The sequence below is a fragment of the Chinchilla lanigera genome, unplaced genomic scaffold (assembly GCF_000276665.1).
Source record: "Chinchilla lanigera isolate Chin_1 unplaced genomic scaffold, ChiLan1.0 scaffold00005, whole genome shotgun sequence".
NCBI classification, from domain to species: domain Eukaryota; kingdom Metazoa; phylum Chordata; class Mammalia; order Rodentia; family Chinchillidae; genus Chinchilla; species Chinchilla lanigera.
In genome coordinates, this window is record NW_004955406.1 from 5,809,859 (window position 1) to 5,830,263 (window position 20,405).

At 42.7% G+C, this 20,405-nt stretch overlaps 1 protein-coding gene across 2 annotated transcripts in view; it reads right to left on the reverse strand.

The window, feature by feature from the left end:
* Positions 1 to 427: 427 nt before the first annotated feature.
* Positions 428 to 20,405, reverse strand: part of Pld5 (phospholipase D family, member 5) — a 184,316-nt gene continuing 164,338 nt past the window's right edge. For both annotated transcript variants that reach the window (XM_013520242.1, XM_013520247.1), the window contains 3 exons: positions 17,401 to 17,569; positions 13,225 to 13,339; positions 428 to 7,315 (listed from right to left, as the gene is read on the reverse strand). In XM_013520242.1, coding sequence (XP_013375696.1) covers positions 7,068 to 7,315; positions 13,225 to 13,339; positions 17,401 to 17,569 — 532 coding nt within the window. In that variant the 3' untranslated portion in view covers positions 428 to 7,067. The remainder of the gene's footprint in view (positions 7,316 to 13,224; positions 13,340 to 17,400; positions 17,570 to 20,405) is intronic.

A 20,405-nucleotide genomic window follows, 5' to 3' on the forward strand; every position in this document is an offset into this window, starting at 1 on the left:
GGTTTTCGGAGGTTTCAGTCTGTGGTTGTGTGCTCCAATGTGGGAAGGACAGGGCAGAAGGGTCTGGGGAGGAAGCTGTTCAAGTCATGGCAGCTGGGAAGCAGAGAAGGAGGCAGCCGGGGAGGGAGAGAAACCCTTCTGCTCATGCTCCTAGTGACTCAGCTCTAGCCGGGGCCACGCCTTCTAACAGCCGCTGAATTTGTTAGTGGATGGATCATGATCCCATCATCTTCCAAAAACCCACCTCTGAGGGCGTGAGGCCTTGGGGAACAATCCAGACACACCTATAACGCAGGGCATACCACAGTGTTTGTTTTCCTTTCTGTTTTACCTCCAAGCTACTTAACAGTGAGGACAACTTTCAATTCATTAAGTTGTTAAGACAGGCACCTTCAGATTGTAAAGGACAAACACAAATCAGACTATCTCAGTTAATGTAGTTTATTTATGTCAATACATAAGAAAGCAAGGAAGATAGGAAAGCAACCCAGTAACTACAAAGTCCAGACTCACTGTTCAGGAATCAGTCATTTCTCCAGTAACCTAAAAGCAGATATGCTGAATCAAATAGACCTCTAGACTTGGTGGCAAAAGTAGTTGCCAGTCCTGCTCCAAGGTGACACCATTATGGGAACTGTGTCTATCTTGGTTGCTCTTGCTGCTACTCATTTATTTTCTATCTCTCATATTCAGACTTAAAGAGGTTGGGCTAAGTATTTCTGGGTTTATTTTCTTTCCTTAGGCCATCCCATGGCCTGAAAAGGAGTCACTTGGACTCAGGACTTGAACCTTGATACAATCAACTGTGACCAGTATGGAGAGCTCATATAACAAGAAACATGACCTGCCTATACAGGGGGTATGGGCATAATCTCTCCTGGACACTAGGAAAATTATAGGTCCACATATGAAATAGAGGTTATAACATACAGCTTTATTGCTGGGGACAAAACTACTTTTGTTTTTCAAGGACACTTTGGCACACAGGATTTCCAACATGTTCTATAAATACTTTTCTGAAACTATGGTGTTGCTCTTCTTTATTACATTTTTGGATGTTGCCTTTCATAAACATACCTTCTAAAGAAGCAGGTAATCTTCACTTTTAAGTAAAAGTAAATGAAATTATGGAAGAATCCTGTTTCACATGAATGCTGTTGGATCATCTTTTCTGGGTTGTCTTTAAAAACCTTCACCCTTCACTTCAGTCAGAAAGTCACATATAATTTCAACATTTGGAGCCCTGGAAAATGAGGTCGTAGTCTCTAATTTATGAGAACACTCTAAACTAGAAACTGGGTTTGTCTGCATTTGTGTCTTACAAGGAACTTAGAGCTCAACTACCCCTGGTTATCCCATGAAAAACAGTAGAGTCTATAAGAGAATTAATTTTTCAAAGTGTTTGAGGCCCAGGGGAATGAGTTTGTGAGCCAGATGTCCACTTTTCAAAAAAATAATTCTCCCCTTAGTAATTAGTCTGTCATATGAAGTAAAAATAAATCACAAATAATTTTCACCTTTACAATGATTTAATTGGGCCCCTTGAACATGATTGACTCATGAAATTATTATTAGCCAATTAAAAACATGAAATTATAAGATCCAGAAACTTCCAATCAAATGAAATTATTGACTATTGCAGATTCAGAAATTTCACTTTACTAGACCTTTGCTAAACTCTCAAATGACAGCTTTAAAAAAAAGTGCACCCCCATAGCTTTCTTCTCTTTATAAAAAGGGTATCAGCATATGCACCTACCATGCATATTTTTTCAGAGATCAATCTTTGCCTTATATCTAAATTATGATAGCAAATGAACCAAACATTATCCTGTGTGGACCCTATAAAAGGCACCATGCTGCACTCTCCAAATGATCTTGAGTGGATCCTCAACTTCCTAGTGGCCAAATGGGAAGGGAATGTGCACCTTTGGAGGAGTTGGCTTAGATGCTTTTCAAGGTAAGCTCTAAATCTCAGTTTTAGAATGGGTTTATTGGGGCTGAGGGATGTAGTTCCATGTTAGAGCATTTGCCTAGGAAGCTCTGGGTTTGATCCTCAGCACTGTAAAAATATAACAACCAAATGGGTTTGCTGAGAAGACACAAGTGTCTTTGATTATGGATTTAGCCCTAGAAAAGACAGATGAATGGATGAGAGGGAGCTGACCTACACCCACAGACACTTTCTGTCAAAGGACCACAGTGTAGCTTGTGGTATCTGTAACTGTTTCTTCACTAAGAAGTCACTTATTTACCCCAAATCAACAATAGTATGAACAAATGTTATGGAGGGAGAGGAGTAGTTTCACAAAGTTCCTGTTGGATGACTATATAGAACAGCTGTCCCATAACCTGCTGGACCAGCTACATTTACTTTGCACCTTACATGAGCAGGACAGCAAGTTTGTTTCTGAGATCAAGTGGAGGAGAAAAAGAAATGCTTCACCTTACAGTATGAAAATGCCATATAAATTTACTTCTGAAAATAATTGAACATTTGGTTATAGGAAAGATTTGATCATTTTAATGACTCCCTACAAATTCAACCCTATATCACACCAAATTATTTAGGGATCAGAATGTTAATAATATAGATATATCCAAGTACATGTTTATGCTATTAATAGAAAGGTACATTAAAAAATTCCAAGAGATCCTTTGCAACAGAATTAGAAGTTTAGTAGTTAAACATAGCAAAAGAAAATACATAATGGCCTGCTAAATTTCACATTTCTTTTTTTGTCAGGTTGCCAAAGAAGTCTAGGTAATCAGTGGTCTTTTATAACTCTGTAAGTACAAGACTGGTAATGGGTCAAAAATAAGAAAAGTAAGTTTTTCCAGCTTTAAGGTATCATTCTGGAGGATACCTAACTAGTCACCATACAGAGCGGTATTTTCATAATTCTGCCAAAGGTGGGAATTCTCTCAAATGGAAAGGGTAAGCCTAAGAGGAGTTGACTTGAGGGCTAGTGAAAAACCTACACTGATTTAAGCCAATAAGGTAAAAATGGTAAGCAGCTATTTGGTTAACAACATATAAAAGGAAAAGGAGAGAAGTTAATTTATAGCAAATAAGAAAATGTTTGAATGTGGATTAATTTATCCAATCTGTCTTAGGCCAAAAGAGAGTTATATTAGTTTTTCCTTTAAAAGGTTGATAATAAATTGCACCAGTATATTGGTAATAAGCACAGGGGGAAAAAGAATTGATATCCACAATGATGGGGCTGTTTTTAGGGTGTGAATTTGAATACTCAATAGCAAAGTATCTTTCATTATAGGAGCTGACCCTTCTATTGCAGGTATAGGCAGCCTTTCATATTCCTTAAATGTTAGAAAATAATAGAATGAATTTTGGACTGAGAAACACAAGTGGTCATATGTATAGGGGGGTGGCAGATTCTAGGATAGAATTCCTGAGACAGACGGACTCTGGATCTGATTCTATCAAGAAATTCTTATAGTCTTTTAATTTCCCCTTGGAATTTAGTTCAATAAAAGTTTCTACAAACAAACAGCAATCTCAGAAAGAATTGAAGTCACTTGAGAATAGCCACAAGCTCGTGGGAAATGAGCTTCTGTCAGTCCTGGGTTTACTGAGGCACTTTTAACAAACCAGTGACTGCATTAGTAAAACACATTTTTAAAAGGGTAAGATCAGCCAAAAATGTGACCTGACTCATCTCACTAAGAACCAAGTCAGACACAAGGCAAACCACAACACAGATTCCAGGGAAAGTGGTGCTCAAAGCTATCCAAATGCAAAGGTTTTCTTTCCATAGATCTTTCATTTCTTGAGCTGAGCCTACTTTGACTTTTAAAAGACTCTAGTTTACACTTTACATATGTTCCGCAGGACGTTGGCAGTCTATGAAATTCCCCTTTACAAGGTTCTTTAGAGACAGAAGGGCCCTTTTCAGTGTGTCTCCCTCCTATCATTTTCAGGTACCTACCACGCGGTGTTTCCAAAGCAGAGGTAAAATCTCAGAAGGTTCTACTTCTCCTATGGTGTGATAAGCTGTGATCCAATTTAGGACATACCAGGGGTCAGTGATGACGCAGTGGAGGCCAACAGTATTGATATTTGGCAATATGTTTCAGTGATTTGATTCTGGGGTGATAAATTCTTTGGGGTGGGAAGGAAGCAGGCTGCATAAAAACCGTTGATGCCCGTGCATAAGCTTCCTACAGGCTGGGCCAGCAGAAGGTCATACTGGACTCCAGAGCAAGAAGTGTCCTCAAACAGTGAATCACTGTTTAAAATCAATAGTTCAGAATAAATAAGGCACTAGGTTAGTGTTAGTGACAGAGGAATCCAAAGTATAATTTGGTCTCAAATTGTATTTGGTTTTCTTTTTCCTCCTCCTAGGGAAATGACTTCTGAAGTGTTTATGGAGAAAAAAGAAAAAAAAATTAGTTGTCACCATCCTCTTAAAATCCTTGGTGTAGACATCTACCCAATAATCTCAAATTAAAGTGTTTTTACTTTGTTCTTTTTCTCTTGAGAAGTATTTCCTGGGATGTTTGGAAGTAGGAGGGGTGGAAGTTAGTAATATATTTAGCACAGACCCAGAAAGAGAAAGGCTACCTCTAGAGGGAGAGACAGAGTATCCAAAGGAAAGAGAAAATGCTACAGAATGGAATGTTCTCTTAGGAGACAAAGACTCCTTTCTGATGTTCTCAGCCCAGGGCCTATTTTCCTGGTTGCCACAGGAGGCCAGCGTCACCTCCACCACCTGACTGCCTTGGTGAGGCGTGTTGCTGTGTCTCGTAGAGCCCCGAAGCTGCTGGCCCCCGGCAGAAACACCGGGACACAGTTCCTGGGGCATCATTTTGAAGGGGCTTGGAGAGAAACAGCAACTATGATCATTTCCTAAAAGATGACATTCTCTTCTCCTGCCACATAGATGCCAAAGTGTAGGCAGGCCATTTCTCTAGGCCCACACTGCAAGGAAGTAACAATTTTCTTTCCCTTTAGATGTTCTTTTGCAAACCCAACCTTTTTGTTTGTCCCAGGGGGAACTTGGTAGGTTTGCTTGTCCCCACTCTTCTTTCTTTTTAAAACCATCACTAAAGCCACCACTAGTTGGATGACTGGAAGATAACTCCCTACTCAAACAAGGATTATGCAAATGGTGCATATTTAGAGTCTTAGGTATTGGCCATTACTGATGAAGAATTCCATTGAGAATCCCCCCAAAGCCATAAAAACATGCTATCCTTAACCGTACAGCTTCCTTCCAGCTTTGACTGGTTAAGGATCCATTGAAACAATATTTGGAAACAACTAGCCAGGAAGTAATGTGACCACTAGATGACCAACAGCAGTCATTGTATCTGGAGTGATCCCATTAGGCAAGCCCCTAGAAATGAGAAACAGTGGTTGAAATTGCTTGTCCTTGCTCTGAAAACACATGGATATGCTGGTCCCAAAGAATGACCCCCTAGCACAATGTCTAGTTTCATGTTGATATCATTTATGCCCAAGTGACCCAACAAAAATGCTCCATGCAGATGTTGACAATCCAGGTCTCCACTAGGGGTTTTGTGTCGCTGCATTCTTGCTATCCACGTTTGTGACAGGAAGCTGTGGATTTGTTTCTCCTTCTGGGTTCTTGAGGAGGACCTGGTCTTGATTCTATCAGGATACCACAAAGATTGTTTCAAGAAAAAGATTAAACATTATAATGCTCAGCATTTATATAGGTTCTTTTGATTTCAAAACAAGGTATAAACATCTCCTACCATGACAACATCCTTGAGAGGTAGGTGAGTATTTCTGTCTCTACATTAACAATAGAAACCCCAGGCTAAGGAGTGAAGGAGCCCCTCTGTTCTGAGCCCCATAGTCAGGAGCCACACTGGGTGTGGGTGTCCTGGTCACCTGCTTGGGGATCTTATGTAGCAACAGTCTCCATTAATACATGGTTATATATTGTATAGATATAAAACAACACACAATGACATTATAGAAGGATAATCCAATATTTCTGTTTCTTAGTAAAATATGTTAAGCACAGTATTTAAATTGCATTTCTCTGAAAAGCATTTGGTATATTAAATAGCAGAAGGTATATTAAATAGCTCTATAAACGTTTGCTGGCATACTCTTAACAGCGTAATGATTCTAAAGAAATTTAAATCCACTCACACATAAAGACCTTTCCTTTATGATACTGTAAACTAAACAAAAAATGTGGAAAACTACATTGTTCTCAAAATGCAGACTGAATAGCTTGCTGGATATTAGCAGGTGGCTGCATCATTTTTCTGAGCTTGAGAGAAAAGGTACCTATTGCTGGCTGTGTTTTTCAAAGAATTGATTCGGTAGGGGGGCAGAATGTAGCTGAGAGGTGAAAATTAAAGACCGTTATTTCCATTTTGTATCCATTCTGAGAAATTCACTCATTTTTGAAAGATGCTATCATACTTGGAACTAATGTTGAGGTGAATATAGGGACACTACATAATAAGGACATTTTGAGAGAAGATAAAATGATAAAGTAAAACTTACAATATTAAAAAGATACGGAACAAAGACACAAAAAGGGTATTTTTTTCCAGAGTGTTGAAGGCTGCCATAAGATGTGAGCTGTGTGTGTGTGTAGGGGCGCAGGCAGATTTTGGAGATGACTCACAAAGGCAAATACTTGGATTTATCAATGTCTTCTCCATGGTTGAAGTCCTCACCTTCTCCTAATCAGCAGCGCTCAGAATGGTGTTAAAGAAAAGAGCTCACCTCATGGTAAGTTTCGTAAGAACTGACCAGTGGTCAGCAGGAAAGGCTCTAAAACCAGAAAGGACCAGGAAACAGGAATCAAAGTCTTAAATTTTGTATGCAAACATAAAAACGAACTTCTAAGCCAGAATGACATTCTCCGTTAGAAGTAACAAATACAAAAGTCTTAAATTGCGAGTACATGGCGCTAAGATATTGTTAGATAGAGATATTACATATCATTCAATGTTTTCAATGTGTGCTTTTTTTCCCCTAAAAAAGACATATTAAATTGTTTTTCTCTCCTCAAGTCCTCGGTGTATAAATAGGAAAACACGAGTGCTGACGATCAGTTTATTTCCTCGCGTTGGGCGTCCGAGGCAGTTTTGTTGGCGGGGGCTCTGGGTTTCAACAGGCTGGAGCAGTTCGGCTGTTTGGTGGGTTGTAAGGTTTTGGCATAAGGTGAATACCAGTCCCTTTCGAACACATCTTTAAGTTGCTTAATGATGCTCCTGTTGTTCCTCACATCTGCCTGGTTGATGACGAGGCCCGTGCCGGCATTTTGGGTAAAATCATTCCCCACCCAATCAAAATTTCCTGCCAATAAACAAAGACACAATGGTGAGGAGTCTGGACCCACTGAGAATATTCCCAATATAATGAAATACAGAGTGGATTCTATTTACAAAACCATTAACACTCAGGAATAATGACAAGGAGGCAGAATTGTGTTGACAGCTCCAGAAAAAAAAATTCCGAAGACTTACATATGGCATATTAATATTTGCATATTATTTTGGCATTTTCTTCAGCTTTACTCAAGTTGAAACTCAAAACAAGGAATCTGCTGTTCTTTTCTTGTAAATGTTATTTCTTATTGATGTTCACAAGACGCACTAAATATAGCAACATTTAAAATATATAGGAATACTCTTAAAAAAATCTTGTGAACAATTACTACCCTCTCGAAGAGACAACATCAAATCCATATGTACAAACACATCATAGCGCTGAGAAGACTTTCCATCAAATTCAAAGGAAGTGGAAGCAGAGACTTCCCAGTTTCTGAGAGAGAGAGAAAACACATGTGCATGCACGCGTGCTCGCGCGCGCGCGCGCGCACACACACACACACACACACACACACACACACGCTCTGCTTGGGCTAAGAGGATCCCCAGAGGTGGCCAGCCCAGGAGTCCAGGCAGCACCGTGAGGACCAGCTCTGCCCATGTCCAAGGGGTCCCTGACTTCCAGGGCTGTTCCCATGAAGTCCCACATATTGTTGGGTTTAAACAACAGGAAAGTATTTTCTCACACTTCTGGAAACAAAATCAACACATTTGCAAGACTGGCTCTTCCCGAGGGCTGAGGGGAGGACCCGCTCCAAGCCTCTCTTCTTGGACTTTAGATGGCCGTCATATTGTCTTCCCTCTAGGTATACTGGTGTCCAAATCTATGTATGTATGTATGTATGTATGTATGTATGTATTTGGTACTAAAGATTAACTCAGGGCTTTACCCATGCTAGGCAAGTGCTCTACCATTGAGCTTTATCCCCAACACTTTTTATTTTATTTTATTTTATTTTATTTGAGCTGCCTTTGAACTTGTGATCCTCCTGTCTCAGTCTCCCGAGGAGCTGGGATTATAGGCATATGCCACCATGCCTGGCAAATTTCCCCTTTCAGAAAGACACTGGTCATCTTAGATTAGTGGCCACTTAAATATATCATTTTAAATTTGACTATTTCCAAATAAGGTTGTATTCTGATGTACTGGGTCTTAGGACTTCAACCTACCAATTTTGAGGGGACACAATTCAGCCCATTCGGTAGTAAGGCTGTGATCAGCCTCAGAAGACCCTATAATGCTGTGCTCTTCCTGCGTAGTCCACCTTCAAGGTAGGCAGATGAATAGACTGGACACCCCCAAACGGCTACCAAAGAATCTCTCTTTGGCACCCAGTGGGGAGAGAGTTTCAGCAGAACAAAGGTTCTCCACACAAGGGGACAACACCACTTATTTCTGTGATCTTTCTTGTCCTTCATTTAAAGCATATTTATTGAGTGTTGAATGTCTCCCAGGTAGTATATTATTAGGAGCTAGAAATATAAGACTGAAAATTACAGACCCTGCCTTCGATGAATCCAGGAGGAAAACACAGTGATGATCATAGCAAGAGTGTGCAATTGGATAAGAGAAGTATGCACAGTGTCAGCAGCACAGCAGAGAGGTGACTCTAACCCCACCCAGCGTTTCAGGGAAGGAGCAATGGGAGGCGCCCTGCAATTTAACTAGAGCAAGAGAGAGTCGCTGTAGCTCAGCAGCACAATGCCTGCCTGGAAAGCACAAGGTCCAGAGTTTGGTCCCTGGTACCAAAAAAAAAAAAGAGTCACACCCCAAAGAGAGGATGGCATCTTGTGGACAGAGAAATGGTTAGGGTATTGGGGAAGTGGAGCCTGAGGTCAGGATCTAAGGGAACCTACAGGTAGAGGGACTCTCATGTGGTATTTATGTATATCATTTCACATGATTGCTGGGATTTACCTCCACTTTAAAGATGGGAACGGGTGGTTCAAAAAGGTGAAGCAATCTGCCCAGTGTCTCATGGGTAATAAACAGTACACCTAAGTCTCCAGCCTCTGTGAATAACGCACAGAGTCACAGACCAAGAACTGAGTTGATAAATGACCGCCAGCCCAGGTCTGATCTGAGCTCCTACATTTGTTCTCCTCTTTGATTAAGAGCTGGATCCATGAAGGGAGCTGATGGATTTTTAAGTGTCCACCTGGATTCTCATTCCCACAGTGGGCAGTCAGGGCTCACTACAGAAGTATCTGCTGCATAAATTCCCAAGGTCATGTCCTTGGGGCATCCCTGACCCAATGCCTGGCACCATCGCTTCGAGAAGCTGTCCAGAGAAGGCCCATCTGTAGGCAGAGCCAATGCCCGACCCTTTACTGTTTCATCCTTTGTCCTGCTCTGCTCTCTGGAGCCCTCAGTCAACCCCCTATTCCATACAGCACTCACTGGAATCCTGGGAAGTATTTCCTTTGTCCTCCATGTTATTCCTTGAGTTCATTCCTCACAGTCTCAGAATTCCAAGTCCCTACCTCAAATATTATCAGCATAGTCAAGAATCTGCTCCCTACCAATCCTAAGTCATTATCTGCTGCCCTATAAATGGCACAGTGATGCTGCTGGCGGCTTTATGAGAGACATGCTCTTGGAGGAAGTTTTCTGCTATAAATTAGCACATTGCTCTATGAATAGCACATACGACTGTGTCAGAGACTGCATGGAGACCCCCTCTGCCAATAATGTGTTCCTGAGATTTGCTCCTACATACATGGCCGCACTCAGAGGCCACAGTTCCATGCAGATGCTCAGTGGTAGGGAAATATAGTCTTGGATCTTTAAGCGGGGGATGGAGAGCTATCCAGAAATCTGCTAGAAGACAGGGGTGCTTTTCACTTCCTAAACAAAAGGCTTCTGTGGTCTTGTATGACCACTGCAGACTTTGCTGAGACTAAAATCTCATCCCCAGAGCTAAGTAAAACCTCATTCCTCCAGCTATAATTTCATGCAAGACTCTCCAATGGAGTCGCGGCCCTGTACCAAGTACAGTAAAACCCAATCACATTATACTATCTCATTTAATAATCACTTCGGTTCTGTGTGGTAAAAAGCTAACTCCATTGTGCTGGTGAGGAAGTCAAGGTACAGAAAGGTCAAGGCAAGAGTAGCACAGTACCAGAGCTGAGGCTTAAAGCCAAATCTAACTCCACAGCCCCCACTTTGTCCAGGCCACCTCAGGTCCTAAAGGCACTCAGGGTTGGGACATCACAGCTGCACTGAGATTTCTGCCCCATGTTGCCAGACTGCTCTCCAAGGGGAAGATGCCTTGGGAGCAGCACGGGCAGAGGGAACCAAGGAGGGGAAGGAGCAGAGATGTGGAAGCCTTATTCTGTGAATCTGTCCTTTTCCTTCTCATTCAATGGATGGAGCCAAGATCCAGCTTCTTTACTTATCCTTGAATGTTTTAAGGAGATTCTTCTCTGGATTAGAGCTCTGGGAAGCTCACAGCCTGACGGAAGAATTCCTACACCAGTGATTGTGTTTTTCTACCTTTTACTTCCTGATGGCTTGGCTAACCTTCAAAGTATGCTTCAGTATATTTATATTTGTAATCAGGACTCAGTTTCACTGATCTTTTTCTTTTTCACCGATCATGTCTGTTTCCAAAAGCGCACTCTGAGGACCTGGTTGCCAGAACTGCGCTGTTGCTCTAAGGAAAGTGACATCCAGGGTGCAGGTGTGCTTCCTCGAGGGTGGGTGAGGCTGCAGGAACCTTTTGAGAGCCTTCAGTAAACTCTCCCCTCCCCTGCCGGCCCTCCTTTAATTCAGCACCTTCCAGACAAGTCTGCAGGGTTCCACTTAGCTACACCCTGGGGAATTCAAAATGAGAGAGATGACACTGCGAGGTCTCCTCTGAAGTCTGGTGAAAATGTAATAGAGCTATATAATTCCATGCAAGGCCTTAGCGTGAGTCTTTCTTACTTTTGCATTCTCACCAGGTGTCCTCATGATGACTTAGGAGACTTCCAGAATAGGCGGATAATTATTTAAATTATCAGTGAATTTTCTCTCTTGATGTTCTTTGAATATTTTTATACTAGAACTATGGTGCACTTGAGAGAATTAATGTTTTGCCTAAATGTTGTAGGTAAAACAAACTCATTTAAAAATCCCTTAGATAGGGAAGAAGAGAAAGAACAAAAATAAAAATCAGTGTTTATTCAGGATCTAGATAGGTCAGAGACAGCGTTAGAGCTATTTATACATTCTCATTTAATTTTCATATTACTGCCAATGAGTGGGTATTGTGAATCCCATTTTACAGATAAAGAGACAGAGGCTTATAAGCTATTCTGTGACTTTCTACCATCTTCCAGTTTGTGAGTATCAGTGCTGGAATTCACCTGTAGGTTGTCTGGTTATAAAATACTTATTAATTCATCAAAGAGCATTGGGATTGTTTGGGATTATTAGTGTAAGTTAATACCAAATGCAAACCCCACAAGTAAAATGCCTACATTTGAATTTCTACGTTTACTAAGCCTGAAACCTCATCTGTCCTTATGTTTCCTAACAACTGAGTCAAAAGTTGCAGTTTTTTTAAGTAAATAATTTTGAGGATTTTTGGTTTCTTGCTTAGAAAGAAACTGATTTCATTTTATCTTCCATAAAATAACTGATACCTGTGAGAAAATACAAATAATCACATATGAAGCCCCTAAGAGGGAACAAGAATAAAATAATATGCTTATATACCAGGACAACCAAAATGATATACATTTAAAAATATCCTAGCTCTGTTTTAATAAAGTGATGCCATAACTATTAGAATGGAAAAGGGTAGAATACCCTCGGTGGAAGTGGGGAGTCAGAAACTCCTCCCCACGTCCCTGGCAGGGTCTGTGCGCTTGGCCTCCAGCCTGTGCTTCCCCCCCATAGCTGCAGGCTAAGTCATTTCTTGTCTCACACCCTGTATCTTCATATCTAAACTACAGATGAATAAAATCTGCCCTCTGTATTGGCAGGGTTGCTAAGAGTCTCAAATAAGATGAACTGCTTTAGAAAGTTAAGATGTTGTGTTATTCACCCACTGAATTTTGAAAAAAATTGTTGACATGGATCCCTTATTCTTACAGTGCAAACTTTTCTCCTTCGAGACTGCTAGTTCTGCACAAGGTAATAGCCACCCTGCTAAGTTTTGCGTTCTCTGCTCTCTTTAAAAATGGATAATTTCAACTCTAGCTGTGATGGTTCAGTCGAAGGGGTTACTCTCCACTCATACATGTCATGGCATATTTGAATAAACTTAATACACTAGGAAATACTCCTACCAATATTATTTCTGCATCTGGAACATTATTATCTTAAAAATAACAGCTGACATGAACTGGGTTTTATCTACGTGCCAAGGGCTTTGTATCTATGAACTCATTTAAACTTCACCCCATAAGAAGAAACTGTCATTAGCCCCATTTTACAGATTGTAAAATTGAGGTTTGGACAGCTCAAGTAAACTGTCCCAAGTCAGATGTTTAGAAAGTGGTGGAGATGAAATTATTGTCCAGATAGTGTGAGTTCTGGCACTGAACAACTCCAGTGCCTATGTCTCTCCAGCTGGGGTCAGATTGTGCTGAGGCAAGAGCATGAGCTGAGGGAAAGAACACCCCTCTGAGGATGCCCCTCACCTGTAAGATGAGGCCTTGGACCAGAGAATGTCTGCAAAAGCTCTTAGTACGTGAATCAGGCCACACAAGACAAGGTCAGCTGCAGAGCCCTTACCTTTACCCTCATGTTTCCTGACTGAGTCCCCAGTCACCAGCCAGGGCTCCCAAGGGCCTGTGTCCTCATCACAGGGTGCTGCTGAGCTCAGCTGGAGCCCGCTGCCCGGTTGACCCCCCTAGGAGCTTTGCAGCCCCAACACCTACCGATATAAGCGGCTCCATCTGTCACCATGTACTTGTTGCGGTTCAGTTTAGGAAAGGTGAGATCCTTTTGTTCATTTGTTGCACAAGCATTCTCTCTTTCCAGGTCGAAAAACTTCTGTAAGACAAAAACAAAAACCAAAACAAAAAGAAACATAAAGCAGATGACTACAGACTGTATTGGTCTAGTTCAAGAGCTCAAAGGAACGTATTCCCAAATAACAACAGACTTCATACTGGGTTATTAAAACCACACTCCAGTTACTTTGTATGGCAGAAGCTATTTTTGTTCTCAGATCCATGTAGGCAAGGAGAGAGAACATTAGCGCGCTCAACTAGGTCCATAATTAACATTTTTAAGCTACAAAATGAACAGAAAATTCATCCTGTCAACAGGGCGAAGGCCAGAAGGTTGTTTAATTCTCATTGTCTTGCTCATTGGGGTGCAGTGGCTTTGAAGCCTGCCTCAGGGGGCTTCCCGTCAAGTGTGCCAAGGAGCTGAATGAATATTCTCATGCTATGTACACTTCACGACCGTGATTCAACTGGGGAATCTGCAAAGGTCAAGAGATTTTGCCACAGGAACCAGTATTTTCTATCCAAAACGTTAAGTCTACATGCTCTTATAGGAGGCAACTCAAAATAAAAATCCTAACTTCAAGTCATGAATCTGAACTGACCCCCAAAGCGGCATTCCAGTTCCCCCAGAGCCACAACAGAGTCACTAGGAGAATGGGGCATGAGACCAGGACAGGCCGGGGTGTGCCTGGGCCTGGGGTCGGTCCTGTATGCCAAGGGTGGTGGCAGTCTGGGCTGTGGCTGAGCTCACACAGGACACCTGTCATCTATGGTGGGCTCAGGTCTCTTTGAGTTGGGAAAGGAACATTTTCAGAACTGTGAGGAATCTTTCTCCAGCATCTCCTGGCTACAGCTATGGGGGCTGTGTGCTGAAGGCAAGAGGAGGCAGAGACAAACAGGAGATGAACAGCTGGAAAAGGAGACGCCACGTATAGTTTCAGACCTGCCTGTGTTCACATTTGGTTTGGGGAAATAATGAGAGTTGGTCTTGCCCTGTGCCCCCGGGCCGGAAAGGAGTGGCCTGGGTGATCACTTCCACCCTGAAAATTCTATGTGGGTTTTCTGTAGAACCTCCAAGATCAGGGGCTGGGGATTTAGTTCAGCGGCACGGCGCCTGCCCAGCAAGCGCAAGGTCATGAGTTCAATTCATGGTACCGGAAGAAAAACAAAAACAAAAACAGAAACAACAACAACAACAAAAAACCTCTAAGATCCTTGGTGCACAGAACAAGAATTGTGTATTCCACAGCACAGAGCGCACTCTCTAGGGGCTGCATCCCTGTGGGTATAGCGATGCTACCCGGGCCCCCTTATTTCCTCATTACTGCCTTCTGCAAAGTACACGTCTTCAATCAGACTTAACATGTGAGTGCTCTGAAGTCGCGGCTGTGTATTCATGAAATCCACGAGAATTGAAAGCATCACCAGTGGATAACAGCCAGCAGTCATCTCATGTAGACATTCCATCACTGACTTGCTGAAAACACGGCCCTGTCTCCTTCGGAGAAAGCTATTATTGTAGAATGGGGATGGATTTGAAAAGGAAGAAAATGTACATTCTAAGTTAAATCAAGGATGGAGTCACAGCTTGAGGCTTTTAGCGAGAACTCCTGTTGCTGAAAAAGTCAATAGGATGGCCCCAAAGAGGTAGGAGATTAACAGGATAGCAGAAATCAGAACTTACTCACTGATATTATTAGATACCTTCATATGTTATAAGAGGGCAGCAAAGACATTAAAAAACGGATTGGTTAATTTAATAAAAGATAGAAACTCAGGCAAGTGGAACAACCTTGTGAGTTGCAGGCTTTTCCACAAACTCTCTGTGGATGCAAAGCCACATCAGGGTGGGGGCGGGGAGTGGGGGCGGGGCATCCATCCACCAGGACATAGTTCCCTGCTTGGTTCCCAGCCATCTGCTTTCTGAGTGCTCTGCAGCCCCTGATGAGGGACTACAAAAGGGTTCCAATGTCCACTGTTCTTGGAGGAGTTTCTCAGCCATCTGGGCTGTAGATATCGAGGTCGTAAGCTTCTTTCCCACCCAGGCTTTCGTGACCCTTTCTTCATAAAACGGCCAGCAGTGAGAGAGTGATGTTTGGTGTTTTCAAGAACCATGACCATCTGCATCAAAACCACGAAGCTGGGGAAGTACCGGAGAGATTGAAACGATGGAGGGATTCCAGTCCCCTGAGATTTCTTTCTCGGAAGTCTTTAGTGAGAACACTCAGCGTGTCACTTCTGGGGAGATTCAGTGGCAGTGTGTTACAGGGAGGCAGGGACCTCAGATTAGCCTGAAGGAAGCAGAGAGCAGACAGAGGCAGAGGCACCACACAGTGTGCCAGGCACTCTCCGGTCTGCCCTGCTAGGCCTCGTAAGTGTGACAGTGGCGCTCCCCAACAGCCCACGCTGACCTCCAGAGGCCTGGCTTCCCTGGGCAGCACGGGCCTGCAGAGATGGCTAGCCACACCTTGGACTTGGCCGTTGTCCTGGGCATGGCTCTGTCCCTGGTGTGTAGGACTTTCCTGTCTGTCTATCTTTGTTAGCGCCCTTCTTGACTTCATTCATTCAGCATCCGCTCTCTCTGTACATGTGCTTGAATACTGCGCCAGGCATCTCATTGGGTGCTGGGAATACCGTGGTGGTTAGGCACCTGTTTTTTGTCTTAATGCATTTTCCTTGGAGCTCTGCATGCCACTTTAATTATCCAGAAAAGGTGCTCTCGGAGCTGAGATAATCCCAGACATTTTTTTGTCTGTGTGAAGGCATTAGACACAATTGAACCCTATCCCCTGGTGTCTCTGCCTGGCTTCCTGGAGCTGTAGCACCTTGTCCTCTGCTCTCCCAGGTCTGATTCTAAACCCGGTTATTCCACTTACTGATCCAACACCAACTTATTGCTTTTACTGTATTTGCAAAGCTGTCTTTGAAAGCCCATGGCTTTAGTGGAAAGCACAGATTTGTTTTTATTTCTAATACTTACACTTATTTATGAACCCACAGACATCAGTATGGCAGCCTTGGTTTACAAAAGCCAGTTAAATAAAGAGCTGTGCTGAGACTAGATAAAACTTTCCATCTTTCCCTTTATTGAGAGGGGAGGTTGAGGACTGCCTATGTGGGAAGAGAATACAATGGGTAGCGGGTGCCTAGCACGTCAGACAGTGATGATCCTCGAGCTTGTTCCTTTGTCCCTTTGGGAATGCAGCTACCCTTCTGAGCACACTCATTAGCCCGCCTGTCGCTGTGTGGCCATGAGAATGACGCTGGGCCTGGAACGAAGGCTAAAGGCAAGTTCACCACTTCTGGATGTAACCCACAGAGTCTCCCACCCACTTCTCCAAACTCTCGCTTCTGTTTGGCCTTAGGATACCAGGAGCTGGGGAAATCTCAGGTGACGCGTCAAAACTGATACTTCAGAGTTTTTTCCATCCCGTGCCCTTAAGTGCTACAAGAAACACAGCCCCATCATCGAGAAGAGGGCCTGCCACACAGCAGTGTGTCTGTGAATGACTGTACAGCGGGCTGGGAAAAGCTGAGAGCTATAGGGTCTGCGGCCATTAGTCAGGGGAAGCACAGAGAAGATGTTGTAGGCAAAGAGAGGGGCAGGTGCAAAGGTCATGTGGTGCTGGAGGAAGGTCCAAGATGAGCTAGAGAGTTAGCGCCTTGGGAGCATCACCAATCCCCATTTTGTCTTCCTCAAGGAATTCAGTGACGGATGAGCATGTGGTCCAAGGGACCCAGAATGAGTGCAGGACCCCGGGCTAAGGGAACATTGGGGCTGTGGGACTCCGTGCTGGTTTCCAATCTTGGGTCCAGTTTTACAAGTAAGAACGGCAGGGGAATAAAGCAGTTCAAGCAAAATGGAGAGGCTGCAACAGCTTGCGTGTTTGAAGAGGGCCAGACAGAGGGAACCTGGATTCTACTTTCTTTTTTACGTGTGTGATTGCTTTGAAAAATGACTTGTCCTGCCTTTTGAAGTTTTTACTACCAAAGATCATCATTCTGATTCTTACTGGAAGTTTACACATATATGTATGCTTCTGGCACTCGGACATGCAGAGTGAACTTTTGATTTCATAGCACAGTTGGTGTAATACTTACAACTTTCAAACTGCAGTTGGCTATTTCCGTGCAAATAGCTTTAAGAGATGAAATGAAGTTAAATGTGAGGGGGTCAGTTTCCTTCCAGAAGCTGATCAGGAGCCGCACTTTAACGCTTCTCAAAACCAGCGCTTCTCTTATTTTCCCATCCAGGTCTGGCCAGTAAGTCCTACAGAAGTAATATCCACATAGAATAAAAGTAAAGAACAAAGTGAGTTTTGGGAAAGAAATAGGCTAGATGACAGAGCATGTTTATCTTAGTCTGATCATGACTTTATTCTGTAATATATAAATAGCCTTAAAGGATTGGCTGAAAAAAAAAATGAAAGACTTTTGGGTTAGACACCAAGAAATGAAGTTTCCTGGGACCTGGGTCCACCTAAAAGGAGAAATTTGGCTACCAGGGCTTAGCTGGTCATGGGCCTCTCTCAGTGTACCTCCTGGGCTAGGTGGGCCTGAGTCTACACACACACATACCATAAATCAACTTGGTGACAAAATCCCAGCCGGGAACCCTGAGCTCTCAGTCTGTTCCCAAATGCCACTACAACCTCTTTCGTGGGAAACTGTGCCCAAATGAACTTCTGCTCTGCTTATCTGAACTTTCCCACTCTTATTTCCAGATTGTCCTCAGCAAAATCTCTCCTGACTATCCTCCACCCTCACCCCGCCTTCCCTACCATCCTCTCTGGGCTGGGCACTTGGACTCCTCCATCAGGCACAAAGCTTCCTAACTTCTTCCATGAATCCTTGACTTTTGCCTTACCTACATCCTGATTTTTCCCAACGGCCATACCTTCTCATAGGGTCTTACCATATATTTTTCTATGGCTGCTTGGCCTCTTGGTTTGAGAGGTGGGATCAACTTCCTACTCTTCCCAGCCTCCTATGCAGTGTCACTTCTGGAACTGTCTCTTAACTTTTATGCTGAATCAAAAAGACCTTTCCCTACCTCAAGGACTAAATGTTAAATCACTCTTCCTCCCCTCAACCCTGAATTTGTAGAACTTCTGTTGATTCAAATCTTGGTCTAATTCTGGGCCAATCTACTGTTTGGACACAGGACACAGGACACACTATCCAAATCTTAGCCTGTAGTGTCATAATCATTGCACCTCCAAACGGTCTCCTCTCTGTATTTACCATGCCTTCCTGCCTGCCAAGTCCCCACTCTTAATCACATTCAACCTGCCCATTCACCCCATGAGACTACCGATCGGTGGACCCCTCCAGCATCCCTGGTCCTTGGTCTCCTCTTGGTCTTCTTTGCCTGCCCAGCCCAGTTCCAGTTCTGATTGCCTGCAGGGAGGGCACTCGCCCTCTACTCTACTTCCCTCTCCCTTACAGCAAAATCTAAATCGTGGCATGTGTTATAGTTCTCTTTGTCTATTTCTATGCCCACGAAGCTGAGGACTACTGAGAAAAAATCATCTCAGCCTTGTGCTCCAAACTGGTTTCTTCCTCCACTCTTCGCCATCAAGCACATCCTTCAGGGCCACCGAGGTGATCTGTCTACAGCAGATCTGGCCGTGTCAGCTCCTTTGATGGAAACAAGAGGAGGCTGCCAAAGTCACAACACTTCGCAGGAGTCAGCCCCAGTCCTGGGCCTGCCTTCTCTCCAGTTTGACCTCGCACCACCCTACTCTGGGCTATATGAGCTGGCCCAGGACATGCTAAGCTTTCTTCTCCACCTGAAACTTTGCTCAAATTGTCCTCGGGAAAACTCCTCTCCTCACTCTTTCCTGACCATTTCATGAATACTTTAAAATGTAATATGGGTAGTGTCTCCTCCACAAGCTTTCTCTAGCTGTGGGACTGCACCAGAGTGTCTTTTCACGAGCTTCTCCAATATTCTGAACACAAACCTATTGCCTCCTTCACATCACTGTGTCCTAATAATCTAGTCTGGGTCCACTTACCCATATCAGATGGATCATAAATTGTTCATGCCACAACCCTCATGCACATACTCAACACATTTGTTGAATGAGAACATAAATGAAAGCTATTAATACAAGCAGTCCTTATTTATCCCTGGAAAATACACTCCAAGACACAGTGGATGCTGGGAACTGCATCTAGCACTGCACCTAGTAAGACTATGTTTTTTCTACACACACACAAACACACACACACACACACATACACACACACAAACATGTCTATGTTAAGGGTTAATTTATACAGTAGGGGCAACAAGAGATGAACAATAATAAAGTAGAACAATTATAGCAATGGACTCTAATGTCTAGTAAAAGTTACTTGAAACTGATCAATTATTAATTTCTGGAAATCTCCATTTAGTAGTTTTAAACTCCAGATAACTGATCCCAAAAGGCAAACCCACCAATCATGGGAGATGACTGAACCTCAAAGACTAATCAGGCTGTTTTTATTGGTCCTCTATACATTTACTGATTTACCTCTGAAAGACACATTCATGTGGCTGAAGAAATGCATCCTAAATAACCCCAAACTGAGACTAAATAATTATGTGGACTTCTTAAAGAAAGAGCTTGATTGCTGCAGCAGGAGGGAGTAACCCTGGGCTTCTACTCTTTACTGTGGGATTTATTTAGCCACATCACTGTTTCACTCACTTTGAAATACCTGGAAAAGTAGACATTCTGACACTATCAGTAAGTGAAAGTATTTCTTTTAAACAGGGTATCAACAACTTCTCATTTGGGAGTGTGTGAATTTCTTTCTCTTTCATTTAGATATTTGGTGGTAGACTAACAGTTGAATCTTTAAGATACTCATTCATTCCACAAGCACACAAAAATGTGGCAGTATGTACTTCTTAAAATTAAAATTGAATTTTAAAAAAATTTCTTTATATGACTGAAAAGAATTTAATTATAAGCCAGACATTTGAACTACTTACTTCTCTTTGATGACCTTTTTGCTTAGAAAGCTCAAAGTATAGATCTGAAATTTTTAAAGTACTCTAAAAGAAGTACCATTTGAACAACAGCCAAAAACTAAAGAAGATGCACAATTTT